This window comes from Lathyrus oleraceus, chromosome 5 (genome assembly GCF_024323335.1).
Source record: "Lathyrus oleraceus cultivar Zhongwan6 chromosome 5, CAAS_Psat_ZW6_1.0, whole genome shotgun sequence".
NCBI classification, from domain to species: Eukaryota; Viridiplantae; Streptophyta; class Magnoliopsida; order Fabales; family Fabaceae; genus Lathyrus; species Lathyrus oleraceus.
Window position 1 is genome coordinate 568,500,938 of NC_066583.1, and position 27,488 is coordinate 568,528,425.

The 27,488-nt window shown below is 38.5% G+C and overlaps 1 protein-coding gene across 2 annotated transcripts; it reads right to left on the reverse strand.

The window, feature by feature from the left end:
- Nucleotides 1–11,871: 11,871 nt before the first annotated feature.
- LOC127086525 (disease resistance protein RPV1) lies at nucleotides 11,872–21,158 on the reverse strand. 2 transcript variants are annotated; one of them, XM_051027303.1, is made up of 7 exons: nucleotides 20,852–21,158; nucleotides 19,520–20,252; nucleotides 15,617–16,718; nucleotides 14,458–14,733; nucleotides 13,461–14,330; nucleotides 12,429–13,138; nucleotides 11,872–12,198 (listed from the first exon to the last, which is right to left on the reverse strand). In XM_051027303.1, the coding sequence occupies exons 1-6, from the start codon at nucleotides 20,889–20,891 to the stop codon at nucleotides 12,476–12,478; spliced, it is 3,684 nt and encodes a 1,227-aa protein (XP_050883260.1). In that variant the 5' UTR covers nucleotides 20,892–21,158; the 3' UTR covers nucleotides 11,872–12,198; nucleotides 12,429–12,475. The 2 variants fall into 2 exon arrangements, with proteins under 2 accessions (XP_050883260.1, XP_050883259.1); XM_051027302.1 differs by having other exon boundaries at nucleotides 11,872–12,231.
- Nucleotides 21,159–27,488: the final 6,330 nt, after the last annotated feature.

Below are 27,488 nucleotides of genomic sequence, written 5' to 3' on the forward strand. Positions count from 1 at the left end.
AGTCCAAGACCTGGTGGATTCAAAAGCAATCAACTTTGCTCCATCTCCCAACGTTAATGCCAATCCCATGCCGGCACATGGTCAGGCGATGGTGGGTGCAGTTGTTGAAGATTCGGATCACGTCTGTGTGATGGGTGAAGAGAATGACGGTAACTGCAAGTTTGATGGTTGGATAAAGCCGCGCGTACCAGGAAGCTGGAAGGCTTAAACAAGATCATCACTGACACTCATCCTGAAGAGTAATAATTTCTTGTTTTCAGTTTTATTTGCATGAAAGCCATATGTGTTGCCCGACACGTGATGGTCCATTGTAAGGGCCACCTCATGTTCATAAATTTGCATTTTCTGCATCATTAATAAATGGATGTTTTTCAGTCAAAAAGCGGTGTTCCCTGTTTTTCATTTATTTTTGCAGTTTAAAAAACAAATAAAAATGGCAATGTTTATTTTCATTTTTCTCTTTTTTTGATTTGTCTTGTGCCGATATCGAATAATAATTCTCTGGGCCTCGTTGATAACGATTCGGTTACACCTCATATGACTTCGACAAACTGAGCTATCATGCCGAAGAAGGAGGCGAAGAAGATTGTGATCTGCTGGAATTAGCCAGGTTGTCAAAACAAGAGGAGAAGGTGATTCAGCCGCATGCAGAGCGGATTGAGGTTGTTATTCCAAGCACCGCCGAGGTCAGGAAGGAAATAGGAAAATGAGGCCACTTCAGAGGCGAATCGAGAGCAGAAGGGTAGCCTTGTTGAAAGAGTATGTGGATGCCTTCGCCTGGTCATGTCAGGATATGCCAGGATCGGATACCGGTGTCATTGCGCACAAGCTACCATGGAAAGGAGACTGTCCTCTAAAGAAGCAGAACGCCAGTGCCTGTATCAGAGAGCCATGGTGACTTTGTTTCATGATATGATTCATCATGAAATTGAATGCAATGCTATGACATGATAGCAAAGTCCCAAACAGAAGAGGGGCATCCGGTGGAGACAATTCAAACTGAGGTTGACTTCAAATGAGTGCACTATCAGGGTGCGGTCCGGTAAGATGATTGGGGTTCATTGTAAGGGAGGAATCGAGGTTCATCCTGCAAAAAAAAAAAAAAAAAAAAAAAAGAACAATAAGAGAAACGCCTGAACCGAGAACATAAAGGAGGGGTTCGTGGTTTCATAGATAGATTGAACTACCTGGCATGGTTCACATCTCATCTAACAGCCACGTGCGAACCTATATTCAAGATGTTGAAAAAAATCAAACGGTCAGGTGGATAATGATTGCCAAGGGGCATTGGAAAAAATAGAAGGATAAGTTGCAGGAACCTCTGATTCCGATGACTCTTGTGGAGGAGCAATTGTCAATTCTGTATTTGACGGCCTTCGAGGGGTCTACGAGGTGTATTGGGTCAGCATGACGAGTCTTGTCGAAAAGAGCATGCAATTTACCTTAGCAAAAAGTTTGTCGACTGTGAAACAATACATTCACTGTTCGAGAAAACTTGATGTACTTTGGCATAGGCTGCTCGCCGACTGAGACAGTTTATGCTGGTTCATATCACTTTGTGGGTTTCCAAGATGGATCCGATCAAGTATGGGTTTGAGAATCCAGCATCGGCCGGACAGGTTGCGAGAGTGCAAAAGAATGTTGACTAACTTGTGATGCTCTCAGAAAGCAATCAAGGGGTGTATTGTCTGATTATATCGCTCAGCAACCCATCGAGGATTATCAACCGATGAAGTTGGAGTTCCCTGATGAGGACATCTAGAGGTGCTCCAATCGAAAGATTGAGAGTGACCGATCCCGGAGGAGGGGCCTGACCCTGAATCCGAACGGATTCTGATGTCTAATGGGGAGGTTAAGGTGAATAAGCTTTTGCTGCCAGGATAACGCTTGAAGGCACCAGCAGGGTGGCTGAGTATGAAACTTGTAGTCTGGGTATCGATCTTCGGTACATCTACTGGGGCAACTCCTTTCTCATTGGTATATGGAATGGGAGCCGTATTACCGGTTGAGGTGCAGATTCCCTCTTTGAGAGTCCTGATGGACGCGAAATTGCAAGAGGCTGAATGGGTAAGGACCCGGTATGAAGAGTTAAGCCTGATTGAGGAAAAGAGGCTAGCAGCCATCTGTCATGGACAGTTATATCAGCGGAGAATGAAGCGTGCTTTTGACAAGAAGGTGCGACCTCGAGTATATCACGTGGATGGTATGGTGTTGAAAAGGATCCTTCCTCCTCAAAACGATCGAAGGGGCAAACGGACACTCAGTCATGAATCCCCAGCATGGTCAAGAAGGTTTTCTCCGATAGAGCCTTGTTGTTAACGACCATGGATGGCGAGGATTTCCCATCCCCTGTGAATGCGGACGCAGTTAAAAAATACTTCGTGTAATTGACCCGCTGGACGAAAAGAACAAAATAGTCCAGGCAGAAATGGGCATCCCGGCGAACCAAAAACATAAAGAAAGGTTCGGGCAAAAATTAGGGATAAAGATGAAAAAATGTACACCCGGCAAGTCGAAAACCTGAGAAGGCGACTTGGGCAAAAAAGGGTATCCCGGTGGACTGAAAACCCGAAAGGGCGGTCCAGGTAAAAGAGGGATTGAAACGAACAACTGCGTCCAGCATGATCGTTCTCGCTTTGGTTAAAGCATCATGGATAATACCCGGTAGGGATCAGTCAGAATCGTCTTGTTCAGAAGGCAGAAAGCATGGAGAGTCTGAGGACATATGGGGTGTAATCGAGTTGGAACTCGATGAGATCGCGGGTTTCACATTGCCATTAGGATAGATTTTTCCTTTTGCGCAATTACCTCTTTTCAGGAATTGCTTCCTTTTGTATTACTCATTTGAGCCACACACTTTTCAATCAATAAAATGCATATTCAGTCAAATAATTTTGTTTTTGTTTTTCATTACCGCTTTGATTGCAAAAACATCCAGATATTTTTTGATAAAGAATTTTGCATTTTAAGACATACAGGTCCCTTCCAATGCATGTTTATAAGATGGAAAGCTTGAAATCTTATTTGGAAGGTTGAGTGACTCAAGTGTTGAAATCTTGACACGCCTGGGGCACGGTTTTATCTGACGATCTGTTTTGCAGGAACTGTTAGATATTTTCACTCACTTGCAGGTGGTGATGTGAAAGCTGTTGACAAAACAAATCCCCAGAGAGTTCGCTCAAGAACGAATATGAAGGGATGGTGAAGACGTTGGGACGTCCGACGACCTTTGGAAATAACCAAGAAGACTCTTCAAAGTCGAAAGGTTGAAAAATCTGTATAAATCCCAGGAGTTCGATCTTCGTCGAGCACGACGCGACCTGGGAATACAAGATGATGGAGCAGAAAAGGTCCAGACGAGTCTGGGAATTCTCGAAAGTGGAGAACTGATGCGAGATTGGGAGGTAGATACCATGGTTCGACGAGTCGACGGGTGTTCTGTACCAATTTTTCTCATTTCCTCAGCTAGGTCCCCAAGCAGAATTAGAGGACCAAATCCCCAGCAGATCCAAGGTCTGCGGTTTCTCCAGCCGAGTCAGGATGGTTATCCCGGTAGGTTTACAACGGTGTTTCCTCAGCAGCCAGGTCTGAAGGTTGCTACTCCCCGAGTGGAGCGGGTTCAAAGAAATATATCTCCAGCAGTTCCCCGAGTGGAGCGGGTTTAAAGAAATATATCTCCAGCAGTTCCCCGAGTGGAGCGGGTTTCAATGAAATATATCTCCAACAGTGTTCATCCTACCAGTGGATTGAACAAGTTCCCGTAGCGGACGGATTTTGCATCCTCAGCTGAGTTGATTCTACCTATGGGTTGGATGGGTCTTCCCCAGCGGAGTAGCATTCGTTTCCCTAAGCAGGGTCAGGATGGTCATCCCCAGCGGGTGTCAAATTGATGCTTTCCCCAGTTGCCAGACCTGGAGGTTGCTGTTTTCCCAGCAGAGTATCTGTGAGCATTTTCCCCAGTAAAGTCGTCAGGTATCTGTGAGGGTTTCCCAAAGCAGAGTCGGGATTGATATCCCCAGCAAGTCAAAGACTGTTGTATCCCCACAGAGCGTTGGTGGTGCTTATCCCCAGCAATATCCTCGAGCGGATTGGGTGCAAAGGAGGTTCTTCCCCAGCAAGGGTTACCTTTTTCAGCAGCAGCATTATTCCCCGGCAGGGTGGAGATTGGAGTAATGACGAGTTCCTCAACGGAGTGTCTCGTGCTCCCCAGCAGAACCCCTTGAGGGGGACGTTTTTATGCATTCATCATGTAGCGTAAGCATAGCATATTGCATAGAAAAATAAATCGCGTAGCATTTCCATAATTATGGAGCATTACGCAGAAAAAGATCATGCATCATTGTTGCAAGCATAGAGCTAGTCTCAAGCCGTGGTTACCGTTTGAGAAGTGGTTGTGTCAGACAGTGAAGGTGTTACTCCGAAGAGTTTAGCCTCATGATTGGATCAGAGATGTACCCCAGTAGTGCGATACTGGAGGAAGCTTTTCCGTCGGGCCGAGATGGGAATGAAGATTGGAGAATGTTACGCGATCAGCGCGATTCAAGCCGTGGTTACCGCTTGGGATTTGGTGTTGCCGGATAGTGAAGACGATACTCCGAGGAGTTCAGCAGAGGGATTTTGGAGCAACAGTATTTCCCAGTCATCAGTAAGTGTCTGGTCGAGCTTTCTTTGGTGTCAGTCAACATCATCATTCGATGTTCAGTCAACGTCGAGTTATTTCCCAGTCATTGTTTAATGTCTGGTCGATCATTGTTCGATGTCCTGTCAACATCCTTGTTTGATGTCCTGTCAACATCATTGTTTGATGTCCTGTCAACATCCTTGTTTGATGTCCTGTCAACATCATTGTTTGATGCCTGTAAACATCATTGTTTGATGTCCTGTCAACATCATTGTTTGATGCCTGTCAACATCATTGTTAGATGTCCTGTCAACATCATTGTTAGATGTCCTGTCAACATCCTTGTTTGATGTCCTGTCAACATCCTTGTTTGATGTCCTGTCAACATCATTGTTCGATGTCCTGTCAACATCATTGTTTGATGCCTGTCAACATCATTGTTTGATGTCCTGTCAACATCCTTGTTTGATGCCTGTCAACATCATTGTTTGATGTCCTGTCAACATCCTTGTTCGATGTCCTGTCAACATCATTGTTTGATGTCCTGTCAACATCATTGTTTGATGTCCTGTCAACATCCTTGTTTGATGTCCTGTCAACATCCTTGTTTGATGTCCTGTCAACATCATTGTTCGATGTCCTGTCAACATCATTGTTCGATGTCCTGTAAACATCATTGTTCGATGTCCTGTCAACATCATTGTTCGATGTCCAGTAAACGTTGAGTTTTCTCCCAGTCATCAGTCAGTGTCTGGTTGAAGGTGTTACTCTGAGGAGTTTAGCATCATGACGTCAGCTCAACAAGTGTTCCCCAGTAGTGCGATATTGGAGGAAATTTTTCCGTCAAGCAGAGATGGAAATAAAATCAGAGGACGTTTTGCGATCAGCGCAATTTCGGGGTTCAACTGGAGAAAAGGAAGTGTTGCGGCATTTTCTGGGGTTCAAATGGAGATTGGAGTTGAAGATTGTATCCGGGATGAGGTCCTTAGGAGCGTCTTATGTTCATGTGTCACCTTAGGCTCTGGCTGAGGCCAATGGAGGTCGTTATAGGTGTCTTCTGAGGAAGAGATACCCATGCTACCTTCCGTTGTGAAGGGTTACCCTCTGACATGTCGCCCTCAGAGTGGTTTGGTGTTAGTTCCGTCGTTGCCAGCGGAATTATCACGAGAGATTGGAGAAAAGGAGGTGCTGAGGCATTTTCTGGGGTTCAAATGGAGAAAAGGAAATGTGGATACATTTTCTGGAGACGGGGTTCAAATGGAGAAAAGGAAATGTGGATACATTTTCTGGAGAACGGGGTTCATTCTGGCGATCGAGAGTTATCGTCAGGCGACTGGGGTTCAAACTGGAGATCGGGTTCATTATGTTGGCAAAAAGGAGTGCTGAGGCATTTTCTGGGGTTCAAATGCAGAGGTCCGAGTATCGTTTGTGCAGAGAAAATTTCGGGGTTCAAGAAAATAAGAAAAAGAAGCAGAGAAACGTTCGGGGTTCAAGAAAATGAAAAGAGATAAGAAAATTTCGGGGTCCAAGAAAAGCAGAGAAAAAAAGGGAGAGGATGATAATCCCGAGTGGATGTGTGGTGTTCAGACCATGGTTATCCCTGTGTTACCATTTATTTTGGTATCCAGGTCGACGTTTTTCGAGTTTGTTTCTTCGCCGCTGCTGACAGGCGCTGTTAATTATTCATCCCATCAGAGTGCAAATTGTTCGTCTGTTCTTGGTATTCAATCACTCTTCATTCTGATCATCCGAAAGCCGAGGCTATTTCGTATCGACAGGTTCACAGTGGATTGAATAGGGGCAGCTGTAACACCTCAAAATTTGCCCTCCTCTCTTGGGACTAGCATTAACATATTGCATACATTTTTAGGTCATTAGGCATTGCATATTGCATATCATGTGGTTACATTGTGCAAGCTATTCTCCCAAGTCTTGATCAGAAGATGAGGAAGTCAAAGTGCAAGCCTAGGTTTTATTGACTGATCATTGGCCATCTGAGGATTGGACTGTGGATTAGGGTTTCATGATTCTCAATGGATGTTGGTCTTCATCTTGATTGCAATGATACATCATCATCATCATGGTTGGATGTCATCAGAAGATTGAAGAAGATTCCTGGAGATTAGGGTTTTGACCACTGGTCAACCCTAATCAGTTGCATTGGGCCAATCAGGGCATAATCAGGAGATGGGGTTTATGGTGGTTATGGGGTTCATTATATGGTTGTATTGAGCTAATTGAGGCTAGGGTTTCACCCTTGAGCCATTTCAGTTGAAGATTGGGGCTCAGCTTGATCTATGCATTGCCAGGTTCATCTATCAGTTGAAAAGTCAACTGTGGTCAACTGTACATGATCTGATGGATTTGGAGGTGGAAACAAGTGGGAGACACTTCATTCATGTTGGAACAAGTGTTAAATGATATCTCAAAGCTTAAGAATGAAGAAAATCAAGTCAGGACAAAAACTGCCAAAAATAGAAAGTGACTTGTAGTTGAAGTTTCCAAAAATGGAAAGTTTTGGACCTCAAAGCCACGTGTCTAAGGAAGCTTCAAATGAAAATTTGTTTAACATGAAAGTTGTAGATCTTGTTCTCACCTTTCCAAAAAGTCCAAGAACTTGGAAATCCCATGTATGGTTGGAAAGTTAGGGCTCAGTGAATTTCAAAAATGACCCATAATCAGGAGGCCATAATTTCCACATGCTTTGTCCAAATTGCAAGTTCTTTATATGCACAAACTCCATTTGACATGTACTTTCATGGTGCATCATTGGATTTTTCCAAAAGTGGCCAAGGCAAAAAGTCACTTTTCAACTGGACAGCTGAATTGGACCAGGGGCAAAATTGTCCAACTTTCAAAATAATTGGAATTTTGAGATGAGACTTTTTGCTACACCTCATAATTGGCATTTTAAACTTGTTGTAAGCATCATTTCATGGCTAAGGCATGTAGTTTGGAATTTGGCTTGAAGAATGGAAATGGAAAAATTGGATATTTTGCCATACACATGTGAATTTGAGAAATACACAACCAATGAAGTTGGAACAAGTTGCAATGGTTCACATGTGATAATTGAAAGGTGTATGTGCTGTCAAAACAGGTGGCACTAGCTGGCATAGTGAAATACCATTTTTACCCTCTCTTGAAAAATTACACTTTCACTTAACATGTGCATTTGGCAAATTAACTTGATTAAGCATGGTTTAGTGCAACATATATAAGCTTAATCACATGTTAAACATAACAGAAAATTACATTCCCCAAGATTGGATCTGAAAACTCTTCATTCTCTCAAGTTTTCATCAAGAACACCAAAGTTCCAATTCCAAAATTCTTCATCAAATCTCAACCATTTTTCGAAATTCCTTTTGCATTCAACCTCTATCATCATCTTCTCAAACTGTTTGTGGTATTTGGAGTGGAAGAAGCAGTGAATCGCGACTGTCACATGAGGAGCATCAATGGTGAATTGAGGTTTTCATGCACGAAAGGCCATGGCAATTGATCTCAAGTTCATCATTCATCTTCTAGAAGGCTATACTACAACTGTTTGGAGGAATTAAGCTTCAAGAACCGCGGATTCCACACTGCCATATCCAAGTAAGTAAAATTCGAATGTCATGAAATGTTCAATGTTTGGATGCGTTTTGAAGAGTGATGAACGTAGATTATCATGATGTATTTGTTTTTAGAAATGGATGAACCTAGGGAGAGATATCTGGATTCGAAATTTTGATGATAAACCCTAGGGCGATCGATTTGAGAGATATAGCAATAATTAGGTCGAATTAGGTTGATGTTTAGATTCTATGTTAGAAGACGAGTCTAACGGCTATCCGTTTGCATGTTTTGGTGAAGAAATGATGTTCTTCGTATTCGCGCCGTTTCTGGTAAATTCTGGGGAAAGAGACGATGAGCTTTTGCGCGAAACGCTGTTTAATCCAAATTTCTGTTTGAAAATTCAAATTCTGTGTTTCCCTCCACCGCGCCAGAAATTACAATACTGCCATTGTCAAGTTTTAATTAATTAATTTAATTCACAAAAAAATCATTAACACATTAAATAATTCACCAAAAATAGTAAAAAATTCAGAAAAATATGGAGATTTTTTCTATGACTTCCTTGTTGACTTTAGGATTTTTTTGACCTATTGGTCAAAGTTGTGCTTGGTAGAAATTCCATTTGACTTAGGGTTTTCTCACATGTGTCCATTTTTGCTACACTTTGCCAATTGATTCATGAAATGCACATATTGTAAAATAAATTCTTGCCAATTTTTGTGATGATTCTTGACTGGTTGATGTTCATTTATATGTAAATTTCATGCATTTTTGATACCTGGCCATTGAGATGTGAATTTTGGAACTTAGGTGTGACAATTTGTGTCACACCTCTTGATGTCAACTTGTTGAATTTAATTGATGGACCTATACTTGTTGAAATAATATGAAATTTTGCATGGTGAATTGTTAACATGTTGAGATGTTGTATGAATTTTTGTGGAATTTTACACTGCATTTTCTAATTGATTGTGAATTTTCATTTCTGGTGATTAAATTTGCAAGCTCATGTGACCTAGGTTGGTAGAATGATTGGGAAATCTTCATATTGTATTGTATAAACATGAAATTTGGCATGCTTGTAATAGACACATGATGTGACATTCCTGTTTTGGTCTCATCCATTTCTTTATTGTTTTCATTGAGTTATGAATTTTTGAAGTGGAAGCATGTATTGATGTTGTGATTTGGAGCCTATAATTGTGTCTGTTTTTGTTGATTTTCATTGACATGGTTCCATTTGCCCATTTAAGCTCAAATTTGGTGTGCCATACCTGGATTAGCCCCTGTTTAGGTGTAATTTATTTGAGAATTTTTGGAAGTGTTTTGGTGTGGATTTGAATGCAATAGTTCTGTTTGGATGTTTTGTGTTCCATTTGACATAAGTTGAATTGTTTTGTGCATAGCATGAGCATGATGAATGATATAAACATGAGACCAAGGATGTTTGCTCTTGTTTGACTTTAATTTGAGTTTGGTTGGTGGATACCTTGCTGTTTAGGAGTTTTTATTGCCTTTGGACCCTAGGCTTAGCCTAGTGGTCTAGTTGCTAATGTTTGCTTGATTTTTCAGGATCAAAAGCATAATGCACATGGAGAATGAATCAAGTTAATTCAAATGATGTTGATTGATGTTTGTACACTAACACAACATTGTTTTGTAGGTGGTGAAGCTTAGGCTTAAGCTTTGAGCTTGCCTTGTGTTGTGTATTGAGTTGTATAGACTGATTGATTGAACTTGCTGTTTAGTTTTGTCTGTCTGAGTACTAATTGTGTTTGACTGTTTCCAGGTACTTTTAGTTGCTCAGTTCCTTGTGAACTTTTGCTTTGCTTTGCTTAAGCAACTTGCATTGAGGTAAGTCCTCTTGACTTCATGTAGTCTGGAGACCCGGCTGTTACCGGGCCGGGCAAATAAATGTCTGAAGTCCTCCTTAAGAGGCAATGATTGTGGTTGTTTATTTTTAAGCCCAAGCAGGTGAAAGTCCTTTAAATAAGGCAATTGGTGGAAGGTAGGGGTATGCAGTCTACCCCCCACTATTCAGTTGAGTCTTCTCCTTGCTCCCATTACATGGTTGTAGCATTGAGATCAAAAGCCCAAGATCCTGTGCAGTGCACATTGTGTCAGAGTCATCGAGTATAGAAGGGTCCCCCCATTCTGGACCCATGCTCATTTGTCAGGAGCTCTCCCTGGTTAGGGATAAGAGCTGTGAGGTCTGATCCTCACTTCACCCTTCATCTGCTTCACCTTAGCCTCGTAATGGCAAGGTTAAGAGCAAACACAGCCCGTACAGATGACTTGCTGAGGCAGTCAAACCTATTGTGTGAGCCCCTTGTTTGGTTATAGTGCGTGCTATGTGGATATCTGATTGACATGCTTGTTTGAGATGCTTGTTCTCATTTGATATATGATGTATGCTTGTATGCTTTCTTCTTTCCTGGTTAGGATTAGATCGCACTGATGCAAGTAGGTAGAAACCTGAACTTAGGGTGACTTTGCATGACAACATTAGGCTCGAGTCTCAGCTCCCTAGTGTCGTGTTTTCCCCTCGGTTTCTGGTTAGCAATTCAGTCCCTTTCAGGGGAACTACATCGCCCTGATCCTTGTTCCAGACAAGGTATGTAGGCAGGAGGTCGTGCGAGACCTCTCCGGGCAACCTTTTTCTTTTTTGCGTGTGTTTACTTGTTATCTGACTGTGTGTTTTGGCTCGGATGCCGACGTAAGTCCAGTGATTGGCTGTCGGGCTCCACGTTTGCCGTTTTGTGCGTGTTTTGGCTCGGATGCCGACGTAAGCCCAGTGATTGGCTGTCGGGCTCCACGTTTGCCCCTTTGAGTGTGTTTTGGTTCGGATGCCGACGTAATTCCATCCAGTGGTTGTCGGGCTCCATGTTTGCCACCCTTGCTTGTTTGTATGTTTTGTGTTGTTTGGCGTGCGTAAGCCGAACTACAGTGGCTCTGATTCTTGTTCCAGACAAGATATGTAGGCCTAAGGTGCGATACCTTATCGAGCTCCCTTCTCTTAACCCCACCTGCGTTCCCCGTGTGTGTGTGATGTTTAGCAACCTTTTCTTTATTCTAGGACGTGGATCCCTAGGGGTACCTAGGACGTGAGGGGTGCTAATACCTTCCCCTTGCGTAACCGACTCCCTTACCCTTTCTCTCTGGTCGCGAGACCATGTTCTTTCCAGGTTTCTCTGAGCGTTTCCTTTCCCTATCTTGGGATAAATAACGCGCAGTGGCGGCTCTGTGTGTTTTTATTTTGAGCTTCGCCGGTTGATTTTTCGCAGGATGCGACAGTAATAAGGCGTGAATTTCACGAAATAACTTTATGTTTTTTATGAAAACAAATGAAATGTAATTTAAATCTCTTATCAATAAGAAATGATGAACTTTAATAATTTCTTTATAAAATAATGTATTAATTAAATATGAAACAATTAACAAAATTCAATATGTGAGTGTAATAGAAAGAAATGTGGCACATAATACTAAAGATGCATGAAAAAGAAGAAGAAAAATCCAAAAGCAAAAAGGTTATTGACAAACAAAGAAAATAAAACCAGCAACCAATTACAACTATTGAAATATGAATGAATCATCTCAATTCCGAGAAAGATAAAACACAATTCCAGAAATTATGTATCTCCTCTCACTTGCCCCATGTATTTCTTATTATTTGAAAGAAACTGATATAACTGGCAGAAACAAGGGATTTGTGGGTCAGTTTTCTGAATTTATATTCAACAATCAACATTACTCTGGACAAGAACTTTCAATGCAGAGCTACAATCACAATTACAGCTAAAAGAAAGTGAAGCAAATTACATACAAACAGAAACACAATAAAACTTAACTGCTAAGGAAATACATAACTACCCCCTAAACTATCTAATGAGAAATTTCAATCCCTTTCCTTTTATACACATTTCGTGTAAGAGGTCTATCAGAAACTTTTACCATCACATTCTGAATTTGTCCGACATGAGACTCGCAAAGTTGAAGAAATTCCCGAGTTGCAACTGATAACAACATGATAAGGTTCATGACAGAACCTTAACCTCAAATAATCAAATTATTGAAAAAAGTCTCAACATATTAATTAAAGAGAAATTATTGGATAAACTTGTAATGCAAGAGAAGGATGTGCTACACTACTAATACAGATTATTAGTTATTAATTTAATTATTAATTAGCAATGGTAATGAATAATTACTTAACAACATGTTACTGCTTAGGTGAGATAATTACCTCAAGGCTCACAAAACATGTTGTGCTTTTGGCTGTGGTTAGCATATTTAAAAGCCCAGATTAGAAAGATTGGTTTCTTTTGACTTGGCTCCAGAATTCTCAACTTCTTCCTCTTCAGTAACAAACCAATTGTAAGGAAGTTGGATTTTAGTTCCAGAATACATGCTGGTTTTTTGTACATAATCAAAGAAAAGTTGTGGCGCATCAGTGTCCGTTAAGTGTTCCCAGAACCTACGGACAGTATATGATTTCATTAGATCCTTGATTACCAAGCGTACTCCCCATTTCTTTATTAACAAACTTGAGCAGGCTTTAAATGTGATATGCGCTCCTGTTTTTAAGAAATGGCAGTGCTCTTGAGAGATATAGATTAGCCAAAGATGTTTGGAGCCATCAATTTTGTGCGGTTCCAAACTAAGCGGCATATCAAAGCGTTCCTCTGTGTGTTCACTTTCAAAAGAAAGATATAAATGATGTGGGAGTGCTGAGGAAAATGAATCCTGTGGAGAACCAGAATTCGCAAGACAATTGTTTATCTCAAATGCCACAAAGAAGGCAAAGCCAAACTTCTTGTCAAACTCATCAAAATCTACTATCCTTACTATTGAACCGCCATCAAATAGGTGATTGAACCATCTTGATGGAAAATCAGTGTTTTTCCAATCAGAAGGCACGACGATGTCAAAGCCACCCCGAAAGTGTCGGGGATTCTGGTACCAGAGAAAAATAACACAAACATATTAGAGTTAAAGAGTGCAAGGAAATGGCATATAACTATTAGTCATGAAAAGCATAAGTAGCTTGTGGCTTTCAGATGATAATTAATCGACTAAAGGTAGTCAAAAATATATAATTGCCAAAACATGAGAAAATTTTAGAATAGCTTCTCCTTATTAAAGAAATGAAACAAGTTAATTTAAATGTGTTGCATCATAGGTCTTCCTGATTGCACATGTTAGATCAGAAGAAAAAAGAATACTTAATTAATATATCAAAGCTAGAGAATTTGGAGAAGGTAAGCAACGTACACACCTCATGCAGTCTTTCAAACCATATATATGATATTTGTTGGTTTATGGGAAAGTTCATGATCTTAGGGCAGTCAAATATATATAATCCTGACGTATGATCCCGAGATCCCGCTGCTATTTTAAAATATCTTCCTCCAGAAGAAGCACTTTTAAAAGATATGGGTTTAATAGCTTCAAGCTCATGGCAATGAGATAAGTTTAGATATGCTAGGTTTTCAAGATCAAAGAAATTATCAGGTAGTGAACGGAACTTGTTTCCTTGTAGATTTAGTCTCTCTAATGTCTTTAACGTTCCAATAGTATCGGGTACTTCATGAAGATTGCAAAAGCTTAAATCTAAAAAAATCAGAGATCTCATATGATCGGTATGAGTACATTCTAGGGGTAGAATTGTAAGACTCGAGCAACCACAAAAATCTAGAGTTACAAGGGATGCCATCCACTTAATACTATCGGGCATTTCAACCAGATTTGTGCAGTTTCTCAAACTCAAGAATTTAAGCTTTGTCAAATTCCCAATAGATTCATGAACTTTGGATAAAGTTGTACATTCATCCATATCAAGGTACTCAAGATTTGATGCCCCGGTAAAATCTGGCGTCTTTTCAAGTTTTGTGCAACCAGTAAGGCGTAGAACTCTCAAGGAACTTAATCTTGATACACTACCAAAATCAAGATCAACCAAACTGCTGCAGTTTTGCAAGCATAAGAAAACCAGTTCTGTAAGATGTCCAATTGATGGATGGACCTGTCCTAAGTTTGTGCATCCTGTAAAATCCAGCCGCTCCAGTTTTGGGGTCCAAAAACACTTTGGAGTCTCTATAAGATTCTTGGAGTTGCTCAAATCCATCCTTTTCAAATTAGGTAGTTCCTACAAAGAGAATTAGCAACCATCAGTAAAAACGTATCACTAAGACTGGAATTTTATTAACTTGTCATGGTGTGATTTCAAAATAAGTGCAAACTTTTATAAGATAAATGTTATGTAACTAGAGTACCTTGCGACCTTCCCACAGTCGTTGAATGCTACTATCAGGCATATTCAATTCCACAAGATAATATGGCTCAAAATTTGACGGCAAAGAAGTAAAAGGGTATCCATGCCACAAAAGATATAGCAAGTTGTTGGAAAGAAAATCCAAATTTCCTGAAAAGTTGTTATGATACAATATGAGAAGTGCAAGGTTGCTCATATTTGAAAATCCTTCAGCCCTGCACTTGGAGAAATTTTCCTTTTGATCCAGAACTATAGCTTTAACATTATTGTTTGTTCCCTGGGAAAAGAACATAATAAGCATAACATGGAAAGAAAGAAAAAAAATGAAATTATGTGAACTAACCATGTTAGAAACATTATACCACCTATATATCTAATATTACAATGTCCAAACTTTTAACGAAATAAGAAAATCATGGAATCAAAGTGTGTTTAAATTAACTGTGAAAAAACTACATAGTAATTGGTTTTCTTAAAATTGTATTTTAAAACAAGTTTCCATTAAAAATTAACTCCATGATGATGTTCTAGGGAAAAAGTTGGTCATAATTATTTAGTTTTTAAGTCTATCTAATATTTGCTCCTATTGAAATTAGTCAACATACTACACAATTAATTTCACTAAGGACTAATAGCATACTCTCTAAAACTAAACTAATGATGACCAAAAATGATTTTTTCAATGTTCCTAGGATATAAAGTGACAAAAAATTTGCTGTCATCTATTTCTTATTATTTACCATACCTAGAGAAATATTTGTGTTCGTATTTTCTAATTAATTTTAAAATTCAATACAATATTAATCTTAATTTGTTGATAATATCCTTAGGTATATATTTCCAAAAAATAAATAAATAAAATAAAATAATGAATTATTAAATGTAATATACAAAAAGGAAAAATAATGATATAAAAAATGATAGAATTTATTGTTTGCTTTGATACATAGGACCAGAGGGATCATTAAATAATCAATGTATCAAGACTGTATAATGTACAAGATACATTGATTATTCAATGAATCTAAAGAATCAATTTTCTCTTATAAATAGGATCAGAGGGAATATCATTTTCCCGACATGATCCGACACAAGTTAAATCCACTCAAAAAGCATAAATGGCACCCTCTAAATTTTACAAGATACATTAATTTTTTTACCGTTTTTGTCTCCAAGACATGATAAAAATCATTGCATCGCCATACTCTACTCCACAATCCTGGATCGTCTAGAAAATTGTGCCGAACAATTTTCTTCCCAAGTTCTTGTAACATATCATGCATATGAATCTCTTGGTTTTTAATGGTAATGAGTGACTTCTCAATGACTCTTTGAATTCCTATGTGAGGGTATAATCCACATGCATCTAGAACTCGCTTTACATAATCTTCCCTCTCCCCTTTAAAAAAACAAGCAATGTGCAGAAATATTTCCTTCTCCTCATGTTGTAGTCCATCAACACTCATCTGGAGCACATCCATAATTTTACAGTCTGGATTGTTCTTCAATCTATCCAAAGCATCTCTCCACTGAGTAGCATCTCGAGTACACAAGAAAGAGCCCACTACTTTAATTGCTAATGGAAGATTTTGAGCATATTTTAGTATCTCTGGAATCAATTCAACACAGTTGCTGCTTTGGTCTTCACCTTTAAAGGCTTTTCTAAGAAAAAGTTCAGAAGCATCATTACTATTCAACAATGGAACTTTGTGAATTTTATCAGCCCCATACACTCTTAGAATATGCTCATCCCTTGTGGTTATGATTATTCTACTGCCACTCCCAAGTAATTTAGGATTTATACCTAATTCCTGCAATTGCTCTAATTGATCAACATTGTCAAGAACTAGAAGGACCTTAGTGGAACTGTGAAGCCTATTTATCATAATCCCTAAAATTTCACAAGTATCGTATGAGTCAAGATTTCTTTCGTCTAGAGCTTGTCGAAGAATTTGTCTTTGTACAGCAACAATGCCACCATCCATATAAAGTTTGCTTGTGTTATTAATAAAACAACGAGCATCAAACTGATAAGAGATTCTGTCGTACAAAACAGTAGCATGAGTTGTCTTTCCTACTCCACTCATCCCCAAAATTCCCAGAACTCGGAAGTCATCATCCTTTGAGCTCAATTTTAAAAGCTTTTCTAATTCTTCTATGCGAGGTTGCATCCCAACAAGATCGCTGGTAAACCCTGAGAATTTATGATTCAAAGTTTTTATTAATGCTTGAACAATGTTTTCAATCTCTATAGACTCTGGCCTGAAAGAGGAAAAACAAAAACACAACTATCACCTTAAATTACAAGATATATTAATGGACTGTTTATAACATAGTGAGGGTGAAAGAGTTCAAGTTGGACTATAAAAGTTGATATGATGACATCCTATGAAGCAGCGACAAAAACATCGGACATTATGATTTAAATAAAGGTCTGAAAGCACTACTGTTATTGAGGCTGCCTAGGCCACATTTCTCCCCTTTAAAAAACATGCTTACTAGATATTGATAATAATTTGAAAAAATAAAAATGATTGAATATAACTACATGTGTGGAAACGTCTTCAATAATAAGTGTAGGTGCTAGGCAAATGACCAGTTATTTGCCGGAGTAGCACAATTATCAGTATAAGCAGAGGGAAAAGAGCAAACAGAACATGGCATTTTTTTATTCTGAACGGGAAACATCACATATTTATTGGTGAAATTAATTCTCCTTTCTGGAGAGTTTGATTGTCCTTGAATACGGAAATACCACTTTTGATGAGATGGTGATAGAGGTGATCGGTGAAAGTGTTGCGAGTGTTGGGGCCTTGGAATCGAGATTCATAGAGTTGTTGCTAGTAGAATCCATAGCAACAACTCCTGAGAAATATCTCTTTTTATTCAAGAACATGAGGTTACAGAAGCACGAAAATGATAGATAATGAAAAGGCATTTGGATCCGACAACATATCTATTGAGGGAGTGGATGGCCCACAAATCTTTTTAGCGAGATTATAAGGTCAAAGAAAATGTAGGAAGAGTGGAGAAGAAGCATTTTAATTCTGAATTTTAAGAACGAGAAAGATATACAAAATTGAGTAAATTATAGGTGTTAAGAGTCCCACGTCGTACAATATATGGTCTGATGATTATAAGTGAAGGCAATCTTCACCCTATAAGCCGGTTTTGTATGATTGAGTTAGACCAAACCATATTTCTTAACATGGTATCAAGAGCCTTATTAAAGATCCGGTGAACCACCTGCTATCAGGTTTCCGCTATCGGACCACCCACCATTTATTTTCACGCTTTATATATTCAGTTCATCTTATAAGTCGGCCTGAACATGTGCTTATAAGTGGAGGCAATCTTCACTCTACAAACCGGTTTTGTGTGATTGAGTTAGGTCAAACTACATTTCTTAACTGGAGGGTTAAACTTCTGAGTCATACAATAAAGTTATAAAGTTATGAGAAAGAGTGATTGACCAAAGACGAAGAAAAGAGATTCAAATTGCGGAGAATCAATTTGATTTTATGTCTAAAGATTCAAACTTACGAGTCAGTTATGGAAGTGATCTACTTACTACGATGTGCGATGGAGGCATGGAGCAATATGAGATGGATCAAAAAGACTTGCACTTGATGTTCATTATTTTAGAAAAGGCGTATGATAGAGTGTCTTGGCGAGATTTTGTGAAAAGTTCTAGAAAGGAAGGAGGTTAGGATTGTCTTATTTGAGCTATCAATGATATGTATGAAGGAGTCTCAACTAACATGAAGACACGTGAGATTTCCTCGTAGAAATAAGATCACATTAAGGATTAACTTGAAGGCCTTACCTTTTAATTTTAGTTTTGAATGCACTTACATAACACATCCAAGAGCGAGCACTGAGATGCATACTTTTTGTAGATGATATAGTCCTATTTCGAAAATCGAGAAAAGAATTAAATGGGAGGTTGGAGACAAGCCTTAGAAACACATGGTTTCTCTTGAGAAGGCGCAAGACAAAATATATGGAAAACAATTTTAGTAAAAGGCAAAGCATTTCTAACTTGATGTGAAAGTTGGAGATTATGGCATACCACAAGTTACACAGTTTAAATATATTGGATCCATAGGACATAACGGCGAAGAAATAAAAGGTGATGTAAACCATTGAATTCTTGAAATGGAGAAAGAGTGTTGGATGTTTTATGTGATACAAAAGTACATCTAAAGAAAAAACTTTATTAGTCAGCTATAAGACCAACAATGTATAGAATGAAGTGTTTGGGCAGTAACGAACCAATACGATAATAAAATAAGTGTAGCATAAACGAGAATATTTTGAGGGATGTGTGGTAGGATTAGACAAAATAAGATGAAAAATGACAATATTAGAAAAAAAGTTGAGATAAAACCTAATAGAAAAGATAGTGGAAACTAAGATTAGGTAGTTTGGATATTTAGAGAGAAGATCGATAGATAGATTCTATAGTAAAGAAAGAAGTTCAGATGAAGAGTAAACAAATTACTAAAAATATAAAAATAGAGCAAGACCAATAAAAACTTTAAAAGATTTTATTAACAAAGATATAGTGATTAATGGGTTGAATAGAAATATGATATATAAAATTATGACTTCATTTATTTATGTAGCTTATCCAATATTAGAGATAGATTAAGCTAGGCTGTTGCAACTGCTATTGCAGGTTACTTGATTGTAACTATAAATGCAATCAGTTGTATATTGAGTTCATTCAATGAAATATATCAAAAGTTAGTTACAAACTGAATCAGTGGAAATGCAAGCATAGCTTTCTAACATCCCATTTAGTTATATAAAGTTTGACTAGTGTTGTAGTAGTACTAATTAGAGTTAATTTAGTAAAACTAATGTGTCTATTGGCCACTTTTGTGCAACTCTTAATTAAGTGTAGAGCTTAAACGTGATTTATAATATTGTAAATTTATTTATCACTCGGAAGAATAAAATAAACAGGCTGGATTTGTTACTGACTATAAAAAAGGAATAACAAAGGGAATTCAAGTAGAAAATGTAAAACAAGTGGCAACAAAGGGAATCGCACTTACTTGTTCATGACATCCCAACCAACTAAGTTAGCTAAAACTTTCATAGCATTTTTCCATCTCACAAGCTTGTTTGGATCATGCTTGAATTTCTTCTTGTGTAAAACAAAGTCATTCAGGTAAACCCCACTCTGTTTTCGTACATGAGACGGATCGACATCATAAAAAACAGGAAATACTTTTTGATTGAGTTCTACACGGCATTCAGCAATAGTAGCCATCTCTTCCAAACACCACGTAGACTCGGCATATCTTTCAGAGAAGACAACAATAGAAATTCTAGAATTTTGAATTGCTTGAAGAAGTTGTGGCGAAAGGGATTCCCCTTTCTCAAGCCTTTTATCATCCATGAAGGCGAAAATACCCTTCCTTGTTAGGTGAGCATAAAGATGATCAACAAAAGTGTTGCGGGTGTCTGCACCTCTAAAACTGATAAACACATCATATCTATAGGTATGGACAGAATTGGAATAGATGGAAGGACGAGAAGAAGCTGAACCTCGCTGGCCCAAATTGGAATCAATAGAAGGACAAGAAGAATCTGAACCTCGCTGCTGGCTGCCCAAAGTGAAATCAATAGAAGGATGGGAAGAATCTGAACCTTGCTGGCCCAAATTGGAATCGGTAGAAGGACGAAAAGAATCTGAACCTTGCTTGCCCAAATTAGAATACGAAAAACAACCCAACACTGTCCGAAATGGTTGCAGGAGCAAAGACCTCCGTGTGAGCAACTTGTCTGTTGTATACAAAATGAAAGTGCATCTCATGTCACCAAATCAATCAAATAATAATAATAATAATAATAATAACAATAAGAGAGAACCTTCAATTTAATCTCTAACTTACTACATGAAAACATAATAAAGAATTGAATGCATATACACAGTTAGTGTAATTGTTTTTTTATAATGTGAATCAATCATAACTGTTACATGACTAAAAACTAATTTTAATGATGATTATAGATATGACTGGTTGTGATTTGTTGAGAATATAAAACAATTTACACTTAAAGCTATTAGAAAGAAATTAAACTTTACCGCAAGAAGTCCCTAAACTATTCCCAATTCATCAAGCTTGCCGTCAATTACTTTGAGAAAGAAAAAAAAGGAAAGAAAGTGATAATTCATGAACTAATTAGATAGATTGAGAGAAGAACTTAAGGAGTATTTATTACATTTCTATAGTTTACCAAATAAAATAGAAGATTGTGATAGTTTAGGTAACAAAGCTCAGACATAAGCAGAAAGAGAAACCTAGGTTATCAAATTATAATGAATAATATAAATAAAAGGGAAAAAAAGCTTATGGTATGGTATATGAAGTTAATTTCACCTGAAAATTTAGAGTTCGAATCCATCTTGTTTGAATTCATGGGCTTAAAAAATTGACTGCACAACCGTCGGAAGAACGGTTCTCACTACACTGAAAGGGTGAATCGCTTTATGAGTAGCAAAGTTCTTGATTCGTCGGCGAAGAGACGAGGAAATGATGATGAAAAATGAAAATACTGAAAACACGCGAGGGGTGTAAAGTGAGTTGACTTCATGCTTCACTGTGGTGCAAATTTCTCATTCACTCGGTCCCACTAGGCAATGGCAACTGGCGTGACGTGGAGTCGCGGGGCTGATTTTCTCTTCCCCGCCTTCATTGATAAGCTTGAAATTTGAATTATGAGCATGACCCGAAAATTATAGTAATGTTTAATTTTTAGTAAAAATAAATTTTCATTAATGTTTTTCAAATTGTTTTGGCTGAATTTTGTTTTTGTTTTGTATTTTATATTATTTTGATCTCTTAATTTAATAAAAAAATTGAGTCCTTTCTAATAACGAAGTTAAATATCACCTATTTAAAATATTACATTAGTTTTTATGATCGATTTAGGGCGAAAAACTTGATCATTAAAAAAGATTTTTTGAATTTTTAATATTATCTGCATCTTTTTATATCATTTTTGTCTTCGTATTTGTAATAGAATAAAATTCATTTTAAAAAAAAAAATTCACTGGTTGTAATCTTCATCTTTTTCCTCAATCTTATTTACATTCTTCATTTCCTTTGTAAAACACATGACTCGGCATTTTTGTGATATTGAATCTATATTAATGTTATTTATTTGGTATAACAATGTTGTTTAATTTAAATCTATACTGGGATATTTTATAGGTTTTTTTTACCGAGATAACCCAGTTTTTCAAAAAAAATCCCAAAATACCCCAGGTTTCAGAAAAATTCCCAAACTACCCCACTTTTAGGAGGAGGCGCCAATTGAATTGGCGACTCCTCTTAAATCTTGAATGGAGGCGCCAATTGGATTGGTTAGGGCAGGTTGTCGCATCACGCGAAAAACCGGCGGGAAAAGAAAGAACAACAGAGCCGCCACCGTGCGTTATTTATCCCAAAAGAGGGAAAGGAAACGCTCAGAGTAAACCTGGAAAGAACATGGTCTCGCGACCAAAAAGAATGGGTTCGGGAGTCGGTTATGCGAAGGGAAGGTATTAGCACCCCTACGCATCCGTAGTACTCTACGGGATCCACGCACAAAAGGAAGGAATATTGGTTGCTAAACACTGCTCAAACTCACACACACTGGCTGAAGGAGACACAAGAAAACAAAACTGAAACTGACTCGGCAGGATATCGCATCCTGGGCCTACTTAGTCTATCAGGCATAGACATCAGAGTCCAAGTAGTTCGGACTGGGGAAACGACACATGCTCGCTAGGATGTCGCATCCTATGCATACGTATCTTCTCGGACGAGAGAAGAATCAGAGCATTCGTAGCTCGGCTGACACGCACACAAACAAAACAAGACACAGGCAAAGGCAAACGTGGAGCCCGACTGCCAATCACTGGACTTATGTCGGCATCCGAACCTAAACACACACACACTGGAACCCAAATGCCACTCGATGGACTTACATCGGCTTCCAAGCACACAACAACACAACAAGTTAATAGGGAGTCGGGGACTCGAGCCTATAACTGTCAAACAACACTCACAAAAAGAAAAAAAGGCGCCCGGAGAGATCAGCTCAATCTCCTGCCTACATACTTCATCTGGTATGAAGATCAGGGCGATGTAGTTCCCCTACGCAGGGATAAAGGTCTAGCCTAACCAGATAACAGAGGGAGACACAACTAGGGAGACTACGACTCGAGCCTAGATGTTATCATGCAAATCATCCCTAAGTTAAGGTTTCTAGCTAAATGGCACAAGGAGCCAGCCTATCTTAAGTATGGCTTGCACAGGAAGCAAGCCACACACACACTTAACTTGCACAGGAAGCAAGCCAAGCAAAACCTACTTGCACAGGAAGCAAGTCTAAACTAAACCTAACTTGCACAGGAAGCAAGTCAAACAAACCTAACTTGCACAGGAAGCAAGTCAAACAATCTTACAAGCACAGATAGCACACACTATACACAAGCAAGTGGCTCACACAAGGGCTAGGTTTTAGTCAAGGGGTCATATCAACCTCGACAAACAAACCTCTGGAATGGGGTGAGTGTTGCTCTTAACCTTGCCATTGCGGGGCTAAGGTGAAGCAGATGAAAGGAGATGAGGGGTGTGCCTCATTGCTTCTATCCCTGGCCTGGGAGAGCATTTGACAAGAACGTGTGGGTTCAGAAAGTGGGAACCCTTCTACACATTTAAAACTGACTCAACTGTACAATTGTACAAGATCTTGGGTTTGTATCTGCAATGCATCAACACAGTGGTGTGAGCAAAGCAGATGACACACTGAATAGTGGGGGATAGATTGCATATCCCTACCTTCCACCAATTGCCTCTTCACTTAGGAGGTCTTTGACTCTATGCGAGGACAAAATTAAACATCCACAAACACTGCCTCTTAAGGAGGACTTCAGACAGTTGCCTGGCCAAGTAACAGGCCAGGTCTTCCAGACTACATGAAGAAGAAGAGACATACCTCAATGCAAATTGCTTATACAAGCAAAGCAAAGCAAAAAGTTCACAAGGAACTAAGCAACTAAAGCACCTGAAACAGTCAAGCAGATGTTAGTATGCAACTTCAAACAAAACAAACAGAAACAGACACCAACAGTCAATTAGAGGCACATGGATGTGCAAGGCACAAGGCTTAAGGCATGTGAGCCAAGCCACCTACAAAACACACAAGTTAGTCATGGTATTTAGGCAAGCTCAAACAAAAAGAATTGGTCTCATTGGTCATTTGTTGGCCAACCTAAAAACACAAGCTCAAAAGTGAGTAACAGGACCACTAGGGCAAGCCTAGGGTCAAAAATGAATGAGAAAGCCAAAACAGCAAGGGATATCCAATCAAAGTCAAGTTTAAACATTCAATAAACACAACCAATTGGGTTCACATGCATATCAATCACTATCATCATTTCATGAACAATTTAGGTCAAAGTATAGCAAACAGAAGCTCATAGGAGTCAACAGCAAGACTTAACTCAAAAGTCAACTCAAACATTTCCAAAAATCACCAAATAAATCATGGTCAATCACAATCCACAGCATGGTAAGCATGTCAAATTTCATCTCATTTGGACAAGTGGAAGGCAGTCAATGAAAATCAGAAAATCAAAGCAATTTTGAACATGCTCAAAGAAGTCAACCAAACATGTATCAACTTAGAAAATTCATAAATCAGAGATGGCATATGATAAATGAATGGGATCAAAACCATGGCAAAGATGAGGATGTCTAGTTATCTCATGTAAAATTTCATGTCCATCCAATAAAGTATGAGAATTTCACAAATGAAATGGGAACAAGTGTCGCACAAGGTCAACATATGACTAACCAGGGGAGAAAATCTCAAACAATTAGGAAATGCCACAAATAAATCCACAAAAAATCACATGTAAACTAGACATACAAGAGTAGGTTCATGCAAAAAATCAGATCAATTGGAGGTCAAGAAGCATGGTAATGAAATTCATGAAGTTGCACATCAATGGTGTGACACAAATTGTCACACCCTAATTCAAAAATTCATATCTCACAAACCAGCAATGATAAATTCACAAACTCTACACCAAAATCACCATGAGTGTGTCTAGTTTAAGCACAAAAAATTTGGGAGCCATTGGATAAAGCATCATGATTTCACAAATGTTTTGGCAAGATGTACAAAAATTGGTCACATGTCACAAACCCTAGCACCATTTAAAATTCGACCATGCAAAAATTCTGGAAAAAATGTGATAAAAAAGTAGAGATCATGATGAACACAACACAAAAAATCCCATTAAATTTGGATTAAAAATGAACAAGTTATGATTTTTGTAAGTTAGGCATGGCAAATGAAACAAACATTACAAAACAAAATGATTAATGGAATAAATAAAGAAACAATGGGGGGGTCAACGCCCCGGTCAACGCGCCAACATGGCCAATAGCAGGACGGCATGGCAATGCTCTTTTTTAATATATATTTTAGAAGGCGTTAAATAAATGAATTGGCATTGCGCCCCAGTGGTAAAACACTTGGTATTTGAAGCAAAGGTCTGGGGTTCGAATCCCCCTCGCCCCAGGCCTTTTGGCATTTATTTAGAAACAAGGCAAGGCAATTTACACACACTACAGTAAATATATTGCAGGAAAAAATACTTACAGTAGCAGCATACTCATCAAACCCAGGTTGAAAATTTTTTTTTTCCAAATTCAAGAATAAACATATCAATGTGTACATCTAAGCATATACATTAATAATCCCACAACCATTAACATCGATTCGTGCTATCAAGAGAAAACCAAGCAAAAACATATTCAAGTGTCAAACTTTAAAACCTCATAACTTCACAAATACTCAACCAAATCAAGTGACTCAAAGCTCAAAATACTCATGGCAAGGAGATCTATTTAATGTATATCATGGTTTTGGAAAATGAGAGATTCGATACCTGGCCAAATTTGGAGAACAGTCGTGATTCTGTTGCTTTTTCGTGTGTTTGGCTTGAAACAGTTACTTTAAAACCCTCCTAATGATGAATGGTGAAGGTGCTTTAACTTGCAACAACTTGGAATGGCCTCACACTTGGACTGTCATGGATGGAAGGTGAAGAAAAACAGTCATGCAAAGGCTGTTACAGATGGAAAATGATGTTGCAAATCAGTTCAAAATGATGCTTGGATGGTGTTTTTGGCAAGGCAAGGCTTGGTCCTTTGGAAGTTTGTGACAGATTTTGATAAATGGCCAAGAATGAGTTTTTTAGAGTGAGAGAGAACCAATGCTTCTTTTGCTGTCTAGGCCAAATGGTTTGTGGCTGCAATTGAATCTCAAAATGACAGAAAAAATCATGCCTAAGGTCTGCTAGGTTATGGTACAAAGCAAGGTATGGAAGTATGGATGGAAGTGTACTTTTGCCAATTTCAAGCAACTAGGACATGGCCTTTCTTTTGCTGTTGGTTATGGGCTGCAAAATGAGGTTTCAAATGACAGCAAATGACCTTTTAATTTTCTGTTTAAGAGTACAAAGCAAGGCATGGTGGATAGCATGGAGTAACATGGGTGAAAATGTCCTTTTGTCCAAATTTCAAGCAAGTTAAAGAATGGCCATATGTACTGCATAATTGAGCTTGCAAACACATTTTAAATGACATTTCTGAGCTGTTCCAATTGGCCAAATGGTAGAAAAAGGTTTATATCAAAAAGTCAAACATTGGTCAAACTTGCATTTAAATGAGATAGGTCAAAAAATGCCATTTTGATTGGTGAAGTTTTGGCTCATGAAATTTATATTTTTGGAAAGAGGGGATCAAATGTGACTTGTAGGAAAAAACCCCACCAAAATTGGCCAAATGGTTTGGGAGATATGGCCCTTTGAAGTTCAAGATTTTCTGAAATCGATTCGATCATAACTTGCCAACCACACATGGGAATTGAGAGTTCTTGGACTTTTTGGAAATGGGAGAACAAGATCTTCAACTTTCATGTTGGGCAAAAATTCATTTGAGGCTTGTATCAAGATATAATTTTGAGGATCAAGACTTTCCATTTATGGCAGGTTTCAGTTACAGGCCCAGTTTCCATTTTGGGAAATTTTTGATCTGGCTTCAAATTCTTCCATGATGGTGTTTGACATGATATATGAGGCCTATTTGGACATGAATGAGACCTCTCAAACCAATTTTCATCATCAAATTACTGATTAGATGGACAGTTGACCAACAGTTGACTTTTAGGGTTTCTGACTGTCTGCTCATTGACTGATGACTTCCAAACCCTAATTCCTTGAGAACTTGACTTCAAATGATGTCCCAAGTTGTATGAACTCTTGATTATTGATCATGGTGCCCAAATTCCACAAGAATGGCCACCATCCACTGCTTTGACTGACAGTTGACTTTCTTTGACTTTTGACTGTCTGTGTATGAACTGATGATCTCCAAGCCTTCAACCCTTGACCTGAACACTTCAAATGGACCTCCAAGTCATGTGAACTTGTTGGACCAACCCCAAGGCTTTGGCTCCTTGAAAATCACCCTTGCTTGATTGGTTGACTGATCTCCTGATCAGTTTGACCTAATTTCTTGATTGGCTTGCACTTGAGGCAAAAGAGGCAATGCAATGCTATGCAATGGACCATGATATGCTATGTCCTAATATGAAAATGTATGTACAATGGTAGGTGCAAATTTGAGGTGCTACACAGGTGCCCTAGCCAATCCAATTGGCGCCTATGTGTAAGGTTTAAGAGGAGGCGCCAATTCAATTGGCGACACCCTTAAATAAGCCTCAAATGACAAATCCTCCAACATGAAAGTTGTAGATATTTTCAAGACAATGAATTTGGACATATATTTTGCATCATTTGGATTTTTTATGAGAAAGTTATGGGCAGTTGAAGTTGGACTTCTGATTTTTCAACTGTTATCTGACCTATAATGTTTTGTATTATCGCATGTGTTTCTTTTAGAGTTATGAAATTTTGTCCAACATAACAATTGAAGTAGACATCTCAAATTTTCC